The sequence below is a fragment of the Neoarius graeffei genome, chromosome 13 (genome assembly GCF_027579695.1).
Source record: "Neoarius graeffei isolate fNeoGra1 chromosome 13, fNeoGra1.pri, whole genome shotgun sequence".
Classification (NCBI taxonomy): Eukaryota; Metazoa; Chordata; class Actinopteri; order Siluriformes; family Ariidae; genus Neoarius; species Neoarius graeffei.
In genome coordinates this window covers 29,848,228-29,864,726 of record NC_083581.1, presented here as the reverse complement: position 1 = coordinate 29,864,726, position 16,499 = coordinate 29,848,228, and the positions used below count along the sequence as shown (strand labels likewise).

Genomic DNA, 16,499 nt, shown 5'->3' with positions numbered 1-16,499 from the left:
ACTTAAGTCGCTGAGCAGCGCTTGCACGGTGGCGAATGATTGGCCGAGGCACCGTCCTACCAGGCCGTGCCCGTGCTGGTTTGAAAGGGCTGGGGTAGAGGGAGGTGCGTGTTGGTTGTCAATTTACTCCTGACGGGCCTCGTGTCTTTCGGCAAATACAGAGTGTTTATATGACGCCCTAGCGGTTCTCGTTTGATTCGCCAGGTGGCTGCCAAGCAGGTAGGGTCGGCGCGAGAAATAGTTTGTTTATCATGGTCATAAACAGTTGAAGGGTCGCAGTGTTTTTACAGGGTCGGTCGGGTAACCGGAAACACATATATTATTTTGTTTGGCCTAATTATCGACACCTTTTCAGATTTACCAATAAAAACAATTTTACAAAGGTGAGTTTCGGTTACAACAGTTATTATTGGTTAATTAATCAACCGGAAGACCCTGTCTCGCCCTTTGATCTTGTCGTTTGATGACAAGATCATGGACATGTTTTACTGATCAAATTCACCGATATTTCATGATCTCTTTGTCAAAACCTACTTTGTTTCTTACTCTTTCATTTGACAGTCGCCGTTTTGTATCTAAACCTGCGTTTGAGAAGTCACGTGAGGTGTCGGTAATAGTGATCACTTTCACCGGTGTCCACCATTATCGACACGCTGTGGAATTAAGCGACATTTACAGCTGTTATGGATCCATCTTGGTTGAAGTAGATGAAGTACTTTTAAAAAAATAAAAGTGCTGTGATTTATAATAATTTTTTTTCTGATTCATAACAGAATGGAATGCTTTATAGAGTATTTGGAATCCGATTGCAATAAATAGAATTACACCAGAATTAAATTCTTAGCATATAAAAAATTACATGCTTTAAATATTCAGATTTTTCTATTCCATTAAGAATTTTTTTTTTTTTGCAGTTTGTTGTAAATATCTACCACATATTACAATATCGGTAGACATTTTATATTTTGGTTCGAGGAATGACGTGACCTTTGACCTGGATTTTCATGCGGTTACAATGTCAATTACCTGTCGACATTTATTGGTAAACGACAAAACTAGAAATTAATACAAACAACAATGAATGATTAACAAAATGTGATCTATGAAAATACTTAGAAAGTGGAACAAAAAGATTTTCTGACAGGTTAAACATCAGTTCATTTGTTTACAAACATTCGAATTACTTCCTCATTTACGTAAGCACCGACATCCATATATTTATAGAAAAGATAGTTTGTACTAAATATAAGTCTGTGTAAAAGAAATTTGAAATAAAAACTGTCTTGCTAACTTAATACCACATACATATATGTTATTTACCAGCTGGGAGGTCCGTATGGTGAAATACCGTGACCGAGGTCAGTATTCAAGGCCGAGGTCACGGTATTTCACCATACGGACCGACCTTAAGCTGGTAAATAATATATATTTTTTTTCTTTACCAAATTCGAACAGAAAACGAGAGCGCCCGAAAGGGAAAACCGAGCCGAGCCGCCATTTTGAATTCTCATTCATGGCTGTAATGCAAATTGCTTCCTCCTCGGTATACAAGTGCACTTCCATGGCAGGAAAAAAACTACATTTTGCCGCCTATGTAGTCCCCTATTTATACAAATAGGAGTCATTCAGGATTCAGCCATGTTTTTGCTCGGTGTTAGCAACAGTTACAGGTTTTTTAGCTTTCTCCTGAAATGTTTTCTTTTATTTCTTCTTCCTCAGGGTAGTAAAACTCGCTTTTGCTGTGAACACTGTCGTTATCGCTATCCATGCTGTAAAATTAACGCTATTCTCCTGAGAAATGCTGGCAAAAATTTATAAGATTTTTGATAATCTTATAAATAAATCTTATTAAAAAAAAGCTAAATGTTGACAAAAAATGCTACTATGTTTGTTGTTGTTGTTGTGAACGACTGAGTCGCCAGAGGTCCATAACTGGGGTCCGTACCGTAGGATACGGACCCGCTTGCCAGCCAACCAGAGCGCAGGATTTGATGGAAACCGGACCGCGAAAAAAATGATTATTATTTTTATAAATAATCATCTGGATGTCGATAATTGTGGAACGGTGTCAATAATTGTGGACAAAGGCATCAATAATTGTGGAACAGTGGCACGTGATCTGATACGCCAAGTAATCGGGGAATCTACTCTTTTTTTTTTTCCAGTATAAGTCTGAGTAATTATTCATGCACAATTTACGCATTGAAAGTCTTTTCTACTTTTGCAACGGCCAAAAGATCGTTAAGGTGTCGATAATTGTAGCCGCCGCTCTATTTTCTACATTGTAGAACAATATTGAAGATCAAAACTATGAAATAATATCTGGAACATATCTGGAATTATGTGTGTGTGTGGGGGGGGAGTGTTAAAGAAACAAAAGAAGTTTCATTCACCATAGCCGGTGTTTACTTTGATTCCACTTTGTACACTATTGGCATTATCTTAACCAGCTTCATGAGGTTGTCACCTGGAACGCTTTTCAATTAACAGGTGTGCCTTGTCAAAAGTTAATTAGTGGACGAGTTTCTTGCCTCCGTAACGAGTTTAAGATCGAACGGTAAATAGTAACTAATAAAAATACAAATAATAAAATAGCCCTATTCCATCCACAACTGTAGTAATCCATACATATTACGCCAAGAACCGCTCAACTAAGTAAAGAGAAACAACATCCGTCATTACTTTAAGAGAAAAATAAGGAAAAAACATTGAATTAAAAGGTGTGTCCAGACTATTGACTGGTACTGTATAGCCCATTACCTAGACATGCTACTGCTGGTGTTTTAAAACAAACCAGAATGACTAAAATCCTTTTCTTTCACTTTGTCATTCGTATTCAGAAGATCTTGTCACCTAGAAAGCCTGCTATTGATAAAACTAATAGACACATAGTCCAGTGTGACGCTCACATCTAAGAGATTATTGAAACTAGTCAGCTGGTTGATGATGAACCTTTAAGTTGACATCTATGTACAGTTGTGGTCAGTATTTGGGCTTTCAGTAATTTCTCTGAACTGTTCTTTTTCTCTGGCAGAATGTACAGCAGACATCTTTAATTTAAAAACCACTAGAATTTGGTGCACAAGTTTTAATTTTCTTTGGGTTTTCTGAAATCAACACAGGGTCAAAAATATACATATAGGGTCAAAAATATACATACACTCACTTAGATTATTCATTCAGAGGTGCTGAAACTTCCAAAATGTCTCTTATCTTGCCATGGCCGAGGTCTCTTAACTTCCTGTTAGCGATCATGATTGACTACAGCTGGTAGCTTCTCTGTGCCTTCATAAAAAGGGTTTGTTTACAGTAGTCATTGGATTAACCAACACACAGTAAAATGGGAAAGTCCAAGGAGCTCAGTGCAGATCTGAGAAAGAAGATTGCTGATATACACGACTCCAGAATGTCTCTTGGAGCCATTTCTAAACAACTGCAAATTCCAAGATCAGTTCAAACATTTGTATGCAAGTTATTGTGAGGTGTAGTCACTTTGCCAAGCCACTTTGCTTCAAGAAAACCCAAATTGTTATCCTTAGCTGAAAGGAAATTGGTTTGGATGGTCAGGAACAACCTGGGAACCACCATGGCACAGCCCTGCCATGAACTGGAAGCTGATGGATCACTGTCTACAGTTCAGATCACCATGGACGAAGAGGCGGCTATCCAAGAAATAACCCCCTGCTCCAAAATTGACACCTTCAAGCTGAACTAGAGTTTCAAGCTGACCACACGGACAAAGAAAAAGCCCTCTGGAGGAAAGCTGTATGGTCAGATGAGACAAAGATTGAGTTGTTTGGCCACAATGACCACCATGTACAGAGGAACACTGTACCAGCTGCTGGTGATGGTGGTAGGCAGAGGTGGGTAGAGTAGTCAAAAATTGTACTCAAGTAAGAGTATTGTTACTTTAGAATAATATTACTCAAGTAAAAGTAAAAAAGTAGTCGTCCAATTAATTACTTGAGTAAGAGTAAAAAGTACTAAGTGAAAAAACTACTCAAGTACTGAGTAACTGCTGAGTAACTTTTGTTTATTGATCAGGACGTCATAACAGGCAGAGATTTCATATATATTTCACACATATAAACTGTGTGTGTGTGTGTAGTTCTGTGTATTAACAATAACGACAAGAAGCTCAAGGCAGTCTGCACATAAACCATAACACTGTGTGTGTGTGTGTGTGTGTGTGCGCACGCATGCGCGCATGTTCACTCCATGAAGTGACTGTTCAGCTTTAACAGCAGCTGGCTCTCAATTTTGCACTGTGAAGCTGTGACCTTTTAGCCGTGAACAGGTGAAAACAATAATTAATTAATTATTATTTAATTATTAATTAATTAAATATTGATTAAATCTTTACAAAGTAACATAATAACAAAACAATGGGTAGAGGTTACAAAGAAAAAGGCAGTCTGCACATAAACCATAACACTGTGTGTGTGTGTGTGTGTGTGTGTGTGTGTGTGTGTGTGTGTGTGTGTGTGTGCATGTTCACTCCGTGAAGTGACTGTTCAGCTTTAACAGCAGCTGAACATCACACGTAATATCTCCTCGTACGAAAAAGACTGGAAATAATCCTGTAAGATGCGATCAACGATGTTAATCCTTTCATCTCCCAAAAAGTTGTTTACTGGCTCCATCTCGCAGAGGAGTTAGCAAGTGGAAGTAACAAGCAAAAAGGTTGCTAACTAGCTGCCAGTGCCCAGCTTGGCTGGGTGGTGGTGGGGATTGCTAGCAAGCGGTCAAGCTAACAAGCTAATGCCCTTCCTTTTGTGAACAAGCACTTGGAGCAGGGGTGGGCAATTATTTTTTCCATGGGGCCACATGAGAAACAGAAAATTTTGTGGAGGGCCGGACCAAAAGGCTGAACTAAATTCTGCATAATATTAATTGTATTTCTTTATATAAAGCAATAAATAACATTGTTTTTACAAGCTGCTAAGACTGGTAAGAGTGGGGAAAAAACGAGGTTGCCTTACAAAAAATGTCATTTATTCAATCAAATTTCCCAAAACAATGGTTAACAAAATGTGAACGTTTGTACCATTTTTTTTTTCCAGTCACATTCACCCCAAAACACAATAAAGACATCACAATATTGTCTTTCTACTCCAAATATCAAGCAAGATACATCATATTATAATAATGATGCCCACATTTGTAGTTTAATCACCTCATTTGGTGCTTTTCGCCGGAGATCGGCTCCGGCGCCTGCTGGTGACGTCACACGATGTGATTGGCTGGACCGTTTGAAGGATGACGTACAAGTTTGTGGTTGGTCTGGACGAAAGTAGTTATCGCGGGATTAGGTTTCGTGGGATTTCATGTCGCGCGCATTGCGTTTTTGTTGAACACAACTTCAAAATAAAAGCAATGCACATTCAGTCCATGCATGAGGTAAAATTAGAAAATATGTTTATTTTGTAATTTCTAATTAACCTTACACGGGCCGGTCAGAATGAACCAAAGGGCCGGATGCGGCCCGCGGGCCGTAAAATGCCCAGGTCTGACTTGGAGACAAATAATAAAACAAATCTCACAGAAAAAAACACCTAAAGTCCTCACAAATCCCTCTAATCCACAACAAATACAGTAGCTTGAAAAATGGAGATTTCACAAACGATACGTTACGCGTTTTGTTATTTAGTAAGTTTTCACCAGTCTTCCATTCCCAGTTTTTGACCAGAGCCTTGTACAACTGTAACGCTGTTGAGGAGCTGACGTTAGGCGAGCAACCTTATTTTCATGAGCATTTTTTGGTTTCACATCAATAAAAAGTGATTGTTAGGAAGATTTTTTGTAGTTTTATTTCTTGGTTCTCTGGTGTGTGTGTGTGTGTGTGTGTTATCTTGCCGTCTGAGGCCGCAGTGCGTCAATACATTTCCACAAAACAATGTATTTTACAGTTATTTATGATGTTACAACAGGGCTAACGTCTGCCTACGAAGACAGCCAAATGCACACAGCCTACTTACCGCAATGTGTTTCCTCAAATTCGGCGTTGAGTTTTTATAAGCTGTAACGTCCACTGGTTTGGGGAGACACATGTGACACCGCATAACATAACTATTATTTTTTGTTGTTTGGAGAGTGAACATGGTTTGTATGTGTGGCCAGGGGTGTGCCTCTTCGGCTTGATGAGAAACGCTGGCCCCTGTCTCTGCCATTTTTCTTCTGCTTCCATGCTCTTTTCCACCTGGACTGCTCTTGCCGCGGGAATTTTGTGTGCGGGCGCGCGCGGCGGCTTGGCTCTGTTTGATTGGTGAAACGGAGTTAAACCATAGCTCCTCCCACTATGGCTCTGGCTGCTACATTTGATCGTTGAGATGCGATCATGTGACAGAGCCTCTGCTGGAAGTCTCGACAAAACAAACAAACAGACCACGCATCGCACGGATCAATAAAAATAAAGTAGCGAGTAATGAGCAGAATATAGCCCAATGTAACGGAGTAAAAGTCCCGCTTCTTCTTCACAAATATACTCAAGTAAAAGTAAAAAGTATGCTGCATTAAAACTACTCTTACAAGTACAATTCATCCAAAAAGTTACTCAAGTAAATGTAATGGAGTAAATGTAGCGCGTTACTACCCACCTCTGGTGGTAGGACCATCATGCTCTGGGGCTGTTTTGCTGCCAGTGGAACTGGTTCATTGCACAAAGTGGATGGAATAATGAAGGAGGAGGACGACCTTAGAATTCTTCAACATAAACCATCAGAAACTTGAACATGACTTGGGACTTGGGAGTTACAACAGGACAATGAACCCAAACACGCATCAGAGCTGGTTATGGAGGATGCAGCAGGCTAACATTAAGCTTAAAACAAGTTCTGACTTCAGCCCTATTGAAAATATATGGTCAGTGTTTATAAGTCAAGTCCGTACCAAGAAAAAACAAATTTAATTGAACTCTATCAATTCTACCATGAACAGTTGTGAAATATCCAACCAGAATTCTGCCAGAAGCTTGTTCATGGTAAGCAAAAATGTTTGGTCAAGGTGAATCTTGCAAAGAGACATTTTACCCAAATATTAGGTGTGCTGTATGTATAATTTTGACCCTGTGTTGATTTCAGAAAACCCAAAGAAAATTAAAACTTGTGCACCAAATTCTAGTGTTTTTTTTTAATTAAAGGTGTATGCTGTACATTCTGCCAGAGAAAAAGAACAGTTCAGAGAAATTACTAAGAGCCCAAATATTGTCATGACATTCATATCCAAGATGACATTCATGTCACTGTATGTAAACTTCTGACCGCAGCTGTAAATATAAACTTCTCACTGAACTGAAACAAGACACAGAGCTCATGGAGGTAAAGGCTCCTAACTGCAATGCTAACGCCTAACCATGTGTCTCACTCATGCGCTCTCGTGGCTGTATCTATCCTACACACACAGGGCAGGAGGCCATCGTCCCCGAGGCGCCATGGAATTTGGAGGGCAGCAGGGTGAACGGTACAGTATCCGTCCTGTCTGCCTGAGCCGACACTAACCAGAAGAACTCTCTCCTCTAACACCCCAAAACTGCCAATCCCATCCCAATATAATACAGAAGCGTACTGTATTGCTGCCACACCAGGGGGGGAAAAAAATCAGCATCACGTAATAACGTGAAAAGTTTCTAACAATATATTTTCACGTTCGTACGTGAAACCTTTTCACGTTATAACGCGATAATTTATATTGTTAAAACATCGAACCGCTGGATTAACCACGGAGCCGTCTGTGCTCCTCCAATGAGAGATCAATGAGAAATGAGCAGGTCCAGCGGCTTCTGTACAGCCCGTTGTATTTTAAAATCCTTCTTAGAGCGCGCAAACTTATTACAAAGTCATCCACCTCGACGACAGAATCCTGCCATCTCTCAGCCCAACCATGAACCTGAACTTGATTAAATCGTGACATGATATTACCCAGTTTATTCAAACGAGGTTAGTTATCACGTTATAGCGTTAAAATTTTTGAATGCTCTCGTTATGACGTGAAACATGTCACGTACTAACGTGAAAATATATTGTTATAACAGGAAAAAAATCTTGTCAAAACAAACTTTTCACGTTATTACATGGTAGTGATTTATTTATTTATTTATTTATTTTTCTGGTGTGGTAGCAATACGCTTCCATTACAATAAAACCAAACTTTTATCACAAAAAAAAAAAGCGCCCCAGATGCACATCATTTTCGGTGTCCACATGCATAACTGAACAGGTCTCCCAATCAGCTAACACGTCTTCATTTTTTCGCGGTCTCAGAGAAACGTCCAGCGACCGTGACACTCCTGTTAACCCACATTTTCCCAAAAAGATGCGACAGCTGTTTGACTTTCTCTCAGACACTGCTAGGAAGTGTTGAGCACTGGTGATGTAGCTGCTTTGTGTATTTGGAGGCGTGTGAACGGATCCCTGAAATAAAGTGCGTCTCTATTTTTGAATATATACTCGCCAGCCACTTTATTAGGAACACCATACATCTACCTGCTGTCTGTTTTGTGCAGTTCTCTAATCGGCTGATAACTTAACAGCAGCACAGTGCATCACATCATGCAGATACAAATCAAGAGCTTCAAACATTTAAGTGTTCACTTCAAACATCTAGCAAACAACTAGCATTTATTTACAAACTGTCACAGTCCCTCACTAGCACAGAAGCTTTACATCGGTCATGTCTCTTTTCCAGTTTTTCGATGCCCATTGGTATGTTTTTCTCTTGTAAATATGTATCAAGAATATGTAATGAAGTTTTGGTAGCCTTTCGGGTGTTTAGCGCGTCTTTGGTTTCAGTTTATTTATTTAGGACTTAATCTTAACACTGGATTAGCCTTATCTTCTGTCTTTCCTGGCGGACAAAGAAATGATTGTGCGCATGTGCAACAGAAAAGTTTTGTCATTGGATCTTCACATGAGCTCTGACGTGTGACGTTGTGTTGTCTTGACAACGTGCAATATTATAACAATATTGCACGCTCATTCTCCATTGGGGAAAGTGGCATAATACATGGAGGATAAGCGATATGATAACAATATTGCATGCTATCAATAAACCCACTAGAAGGGAATAGAATCCATGTTTTCATTCCATGGAAAAAGTGGCCTGTATGTTAAATAATGTACATAATAATAGTTAAGGGATCCTTAATGTAAAGCGTTCCCATGGTACAGTTCAGCAAGGAGAATTCCATGCATTCAGTGTTTAACATTCCTGACTGCTTTTTTACTTATTATTATTATATTTTGCAGCTTATTTCAAATATAGTCGTGATTGAGCATCTCAGGTTTGGTAGGATTGTAGGATTCCCCATTTTGTGTCTCATTCCAGTCATTAACAGTACAACTTTTTTTTTTTCTTCCTATTCCTTCATACGGTCATCCACATGATCCGTTACTAACGACAGTACTAAACATCAACCACTAAATAAAAGACAAAAAAACAGATGACTCGAAGGCCTGAAAGTGGGGAAAAAAAAGCATACAGGGCATTTGATAAGCATTCGACTGCTTATACTTGAACATCGACGTGTTGAGTATCAGGAGAATGTGTTTGTGAGAAATGCCTGCTCTTGTGACCATCACCATCATTCTGTTTCCTGTCATACGTGTCATCCTAACTGTGTTTTTCTCTCTTGTGCAAATTTGATTGTTTGTTCATTAATCAGAATCAACATTTATTCACTCATATGGACAGAAATCTGACTTGCTAACAACACACACACACACACACACACACACACACACACACACACACACACACACACACACACACATCTTAACACATTCCAGTTCAAATCAAAGTGAGCGATTTAACAAATAACGAAACCAAATGAGCAAATCACACACAATAAGTGGGTCATTCCTTGTATGCTGCATCGCTTAGACTTAACGGAAAAAAAAAAAAACCCACTACATGCTGTTGCAGTGTATAATTTATGTCCTGTAAGGACATTATGTAAGGAATAAAACACTTGGTGGTGTCCTGTTATACAACCCCAATTCCAAAAATGTTGGGACGCTGTATAAACTGTAAATAAAAACAGAATACGATAATTTGCAAATCATGAAAACCCTATAGTTCATTGAAAATAGTACAAAGACAACATATCAAGTGTTGAAACTGAGAAATTTTTTTTGTTTTTTGAAAAATATATGCTCATTTTGAATTTGTTGTCAGCAACACATTTCAGAAAAGTTGTGACAGGGGCATGTTTACCACTGTGTTGCATCACCTCTACTTTTAACAACACTGTAAACGTTTGGGAACTGAGGAGACCAATTGCTGTAGATCTGAAAGAGAAATGTTGTCCCATTCTTTGCCGATATACAATTTCAGCTGCTCAACAGTTCGGGGTCTCCTTTGTTGTATTTTGCACTTCATAATGCACCAAATGTTTTAACTGGGAGACAGGTCTGGGCTGCAGCAGGCCAGTTTAGCACCCAGACTCTTTTATTACAGAGCCATGCAGTTGTAATATGTGCAGAAAGCAGTTTGTCGTTATCTTGCTGAAAGAAGGAAGGCCTTCCCTGAAAAAGATTTAGTCTGGATGGCAGCATATTGCTCTGAAACGTGTTTATATCATTCAGCGTTAATGATGCCTTCCCAGATATACAAGCTACCCATGTCATGTGCACTAATGCACCCCTCATACCATCAGAGATGCTGCTTTTGAACTGTGCGCTGATAACAAGCCGGATGGTCCCTCTCCTCTTTAGCCTGGAGGACGTGGTGTCCATGAGTTCTAAAAAGAATTTCTACTTTTGATTCATCAGACCTCGGGGCAGTTTTCCACTTCGCCTCAGTCCATCATAAAAGAGCTGGGGCCCAGAGAAGGGGGCGGTGTTTCAGGATATTGTTTATATCTGGTTTTAACTTGCATTTGTGGATGCAGTAATGAAGTGTTTTCATAGACGATGGTTTTCTGAAGTGTTCCTGAGCCCATACAGTGATTTCCACTACAGACACGTGTCTGCTTTTAATGCAGTGTCTCCTGAGGGCCTGAAGATCACAGGCATCCAGTGTCAGTTTTCAGCCTTGTCTCTTGCATACAGAGATTTCTCCAGATTCTCTGAACCTTTTAATGATATCATGGACCATAGATGATGTGATCCACAAATTCTTTGTGGTTTAACATTGAGGAACGTTATTCTTAAATTGTTGCGCTGTTTGCCCATGCAGTCTTTCACAGAGCGGTGAACCCCACCCCATCTTTACTTCTGAGAGACTCCGCCTCTCTGGGATGCTCTTTTTATACCCAATCATCTTACTGACTTGTTGCCAATTAACTAAATTATTATTATTTTTACCATTATGCAACTTTTTCAGTCTTTTGTTGCCCCTGTCCCAACTTTTTTGAAACTTGTTGCTGATATCAAATTCAAAATGAGCATATATTTTTTCAAAAAACAATAACATTTCTCAGTTTCAACATTTGATATGTTGTCTTTGTACTATTTTCAAAGAAATATAGAGTTTCCATGATTTGTAGATTATCTCATTCTGTTTTTATTCATGCTTTACACAGCGTCCCAACTTTTTTGGAATTGGGGTTGTAGGAAAATGATCAACGACAGCATGATGTGATGTGGCCTGACATGAAATGGAGTTACTGTGACCATCCTTGAGTTGATCGTTTCCCCAATAACCACATGTACTGCAGTGTTTTATTTATGATCACAATTTTTATGAATTAAATCATGACGAGTTCGTTCGTTTGTTGTAGAAAGCCTGTGAAACAAGTTAGGATCTGTTATCACTTACACCGATCAGCCCTAACATTAAAACCACTGATAGGTGAAGTGAATTGCATTGATTATCTCATTACAGTGGTACCTGTCAAAGGGTGGGGTATATTAGGCAGCAAGAGAACAGTTAGTTCTTGAAGTTGATGTGTTAGAAGCAGGAAAAATGGGCAAGTGTAAGGATCCGAGTGACTTTGACAAGGGCCAAATTGTGATGGCGAGATGACTGGATCTGAACATCTCCAAAATGGCACATCTTGTGGGGTGTTCCCGGTATGCAGGGGTTAGTACCTATCAAAAGTGGTCTAAGGAAGGAAGGATAACCGGTGAACCAGGGACAAGGTCATGGGTGTCAAAGGCTCATTGATTCACCTGGGGCATGAAGGTTAGCCCATATGGTCCAATCCCACCTTTCTGTTTTAGCCAGCTTTAACTTTTTCAGCAGTTTTTTGCTACAGTAGCTTTTCTGTGAGATTGGACCATATCCCCCATGCGAATCAATGAGCCTTCGACACCCATGACCCTGTTGCCAGTTCACTGGTTATCCTTCCTTGGACCACTTTTGGAAGGTACTAACCACTGCATACTGGGAACACCCCACAAGATGTGCCATTTTGTTCGATGCTCAGACCCAGCCATCACAATTTGGCCCTTGTCAAAGTCACTCAGATCTTTTTTAAGCTAGAATCAATATTATTTATTTGTTGATTAATTCATATGAGCTTGTTTACCTCACACAGGGAGAGGTCCAAGGAACGACCTAAGAAGTGCACATAAATTAATCACACATCCATCAGTGGTATTTATTTATAAGCTGATATTACACATTCAGAGAAATAAAAAAGTCTTCATCTTATTTTCTTTTTCTCCATGCTTTACCATTTCTGTTCAATAACTGATCTTTGTGTCGTTCCATAGACCTCCACAGGGTGGCAGTGCAGCAGAAGCATCACCTGGTGTCCTGGTGCGCTGTGTGAAATCTAAACCTTGTGCTTCTCTTGCAGATTCCCCACAACAATACGCTGCATATTTCCATGATGACGGCTACCTCAGCCTTTCCAAATCCATGTTCCCGCGCAGGTCAGGAGCTCATAGTAGTTTCTGTAATCAGAGTTACAGCGAAAATGATTTTGTTTCAATCTCAAATTTGTATTAATTTTTTTGTATTAAAATTTCAGCACTCCTGAGTCACCTGAGACCATCGAGCTGGAGATAAACACGGTCTCTGCGGATGGCCTTGTTCTGTGGCAGGGGGTGGTAGGTTCTCAAACATATCTGTAAACTGTACACATGCAGTCAACATGATAAACACACGGTTCATAGCGAAACATGAACTCTCATCCAGCTCCCTGAACCACAAAAATAAAATATATATATATGCATAGTAGTGCATTTCAGAATATTCGAATATCATGAAAAAGTTTTTGTAACATTCATCTCATCTCATTATCTCTAGCCGCTTTATCCTGTTCTACAGGGTCACAGGCAAGCTGGAGCCTATCCCAGCTGACTACGGGCGAAAGGCGGGGTACACCCTGGACAAGTCGCCAGGTCATCACAGGGCTGACACATAGACACAGACAACCATTCACACTCACATTCACACCTACGGTCAATTTAGAGTCACCAGTTAACCTAACCTGCATGTCTTTGGACTGTGGGGGAAACCGGAGCACCCGGAGGAAACCCACGCGGACACGGGGAGAACATGCAAACTCCGCACAGAAAGGCCCTCGCCGGCCACGGGGCTCGAACCCGGACCTTCTTGCTGTGAGGCGACAGCGCTAACCACTACACCACCGTGCCGCCCGTTTTTGTAACAATTAAATTCAAAAAGGTAAACTTTTATATATTCTATATTTGTTGCATGTAAAGTGAAATATTTCAAGGCTTTTTTTTTAAATTGTGATTATGGCTTATAGCGCATGATAATCAGAAGTGCAGTATCTCAAATTATTAAATATTTCCTAAGAACAATCAAAGAAAGATTTACAATACAGAAATGTCCAATTTCTGAAAAGTGTGTTCATTTATACACTTAATATTTGGTTGGGGCTCCTTTACCACAAATTACTGCATCAGTGTGGCGTGGCGTGGAGGTGATCAGCCTGTGGCACTGCTGAGGTGTTACTGAAGCCCAGGTTGCTTTGATAGTGGCCTTCAGCTTGTCTGTATTTTTGGGTCGGGTGTTTCTCATCTTCCTCTTGTCAATACCCCAGAGATTTTCCATGGGGTTCAGGTCAGGCGAGTTGGCTGGCCAATCAAGCACAGTAATATCATGGTCAGAAAATCATTTGGTAGTAGTTTTGGCACTGTGGGTAGGTGCTAAGTTCTGATGGAAAAGGAAATTGGCATCTCCATAAAGCTTGTCAACAGATGGAAGCATGAAGTGCTCTAAAATCTCCTGGGAGACAGCTGCGTTGACTTTGGACTTGATAAAACACAGTGGACCAACACCAGCAGGTGACATGGCACCCCAAATCATCACAGATCGCGGAAACTTCACACTGGACTTCAAACCCCTTGGATTCTGTGCCTCCCCACTCTCCCTCCAAACTCTAGAACCGTGATTTCCAAATGAAATGCAAAATTTACTTTCATCTGAAAAGAGAACTTTGGACCACTGAGCCAATAGTCCAGTTCTTTCTCTTGTTAGCCCAGGTAAGATGCTTCTGATGTTGTCTTTGGTTCAGGAGTGGCTTGATATGGGGAATGTGACAGTTGTAGCCCCTTTCCTGAAGACGTTTGTGCGTGGTGGCTCTTGATACACTGACACCCACCTCAGTCCACTCCTTGTGAAACTTTCCAAAGTTCTTGAATCGACTTTTCTTGACAACTGTCTCAAGGCTGCAGTCATTCCTGTTGCTTGTGCACCTTTTCCAGCCAGCTTTTTCAGCAATGACCTTCTGTGGAGGGTGTCGATGATTGATTGTCTTCTGGACAAGTGTCAAGTCAGCAGTCTTCCTCATGATTGTGGTTGTGTGTACTGATCAAGAGATCAAGAGATGCATAGTATTTATACTGTTTTACTCAAACTCGGAATGAAATATTCCGATAATTTGAGATACTGGATTTCTGATTTTCATGAGCTATAAGCCATAATCATCAAAATTAAAACAAAAAAGGATTGAAATATTTCACTTTACATGTCATGATTATAGAATATATGAAAGTTTACCTTTTTGAATTAAATTATGAAAAGAAATGAACTTTTTTGGGGCGGCACGGTGGTGTAGTGGTTAGCGCTGTCGCCTCACAGCAAGAAGGTCCTGGGTTCGAGCCCCGGAGCCGGCGAGGGCCTTTCTGTGCGGAGTTTGCATGTTCTCCCCGTGTCCGCGTGGGTTTCCTCCGGGTGCTCCGGTTTCCCCCACAGTCCAAAGACATGCAGGTTAGGTTAACTGGTGACTCTAAATTGACCGTAGGTGTGAGTGTGAATGGTTGTCTGTGTCTATGTGTCAGCCCTGTGATGACCTGGCGACTTGTCCAGGGTGTACCCCGCCTTTCGCCCGTAGTCAGCTGGGATAGGCTCCAGCTTGCCTGCGACCCTGTAGAAGGATAAAGCGGCTAGAGATAATGAGATGAGATGAACTTTTTTGTGCTATTCCAGTATTTTGAGATGCACGAGGATATGTATGTATGCAGGATATAAGGCAGGCTTACAAGTTGTTAAATGATTTTTATCTCTCATAATATAAATACCTGAACTAATTACAAAAGAATCCACATGCAATTATCCTCTTTTATCAGTCTTTTAGTAAAGTTGTTTATAAATGTTTGTTTTTTCTTTGCAACCAGATTTTTGATCAAATTTTCTGCGATTTTCTTAGCACTCGCAGTATGCTGAACGTTGCAATTACATTCAATGCACAGCTGATTTTACGTTTAGTCACGCCCATAAAACTCCATAAAAGGTAAAGCTTACCGGACCTGAAAACAACAAAATGACAGCTAAACCACAAAAGAGCAACTGTTGAGCACAAGGTGTCTGAGGTGTTTTGGATTACTTTGTAATTGAATTAAGTCAACGGTTTAAACCTGACAGTGTAAATAATTCTGATATAAATTTGCAGGACATCACTAGATATATGATTTGAAGCCAGTCAGTCGAGGTTCATGTGCGTGAGTGTCCTAAAGTGTAAATTTACATAAACTCTGGTAGGGCACGAGCGTTTTTCCTGAAGTACCCGGATTTCTGCGAACACCACTTTTTTTGTAAATAAATGCTCAGGCAAACAATTTACCAATAACAGGGTTCCCATGGGTCATGGAATTTCTGGAATATCATAGAATTTTAAAAAGTCTCTTCCCGACATGGAAAGTCAGGGGATTTGATCATATTTTGAGCCAAGCCATGGAATATCAGGGAATTTTGTTTGTAGCATGTTTACATTTTACTTGGCATTTTGGCAAAATGGCAAGAGTATTTCACTAGGTTTAAACAGCGTTATAAACACTGCTAGAAACAAACGTGACAGTGATGATGATGATACTTTGCAAAGCCTTTGTGAAAACAGCTTCTGTATCCGTGCATGAGTATTGCGCTCAAATCAGTCTCACGTGTTTCCCATAATGACTGGGTCCCAAGAGTGCGAACGACGCACTCGGTGAGAGTGCGTGGTTGCTCGAGTTGTGCCAGACTCAAACGCGTAAAGTCACGACAGTCAAGTGTTCACCTATTGTGTGACCACAACTTTTAGCTCACGTGTATATCGCCATCAAAACGCCTCATTTTCATCGATAACCCATCGCAAAGCACCGTGAGCT

General features: G+C 40.3%; 1 protein-coding gene across 9 annotated transcripts in view; it reads left to right on the top strand.

Annotated features, from left to right (window-relative positions):
- Window positions 1-16,499, top strand: part of hspg2 (heparan sulfate proteoglycan 2) — a 272,884-nt gene that overhangs the window by 240,320 nt on the left and 16,065 nt on the right. For 8 of the 9 annotated variants that reach the window (XM_060937478.1, XM_060937484.1, XM_060937483.1 and 5 more), the window contains 3 exons: window positions 7,402-7,458; window positions 12,740-12,815; window positions 12,914-12,992. In XM_060937478.1, coding sequence (XP_060793461.1) covers window positions 7,402-7,458; window positions 12,740-12,815; window positions 12,914-12,992 — 212 coding nt within the window. The remainder of the gene's footprint in view (window positions 1-7,401; window positions 7,459-12,739; window positions 12,816-12,913; window positions 12,993-16,499) is intronic. The other variant, XM_060937479.1, reaches the window with a different exon arrangement.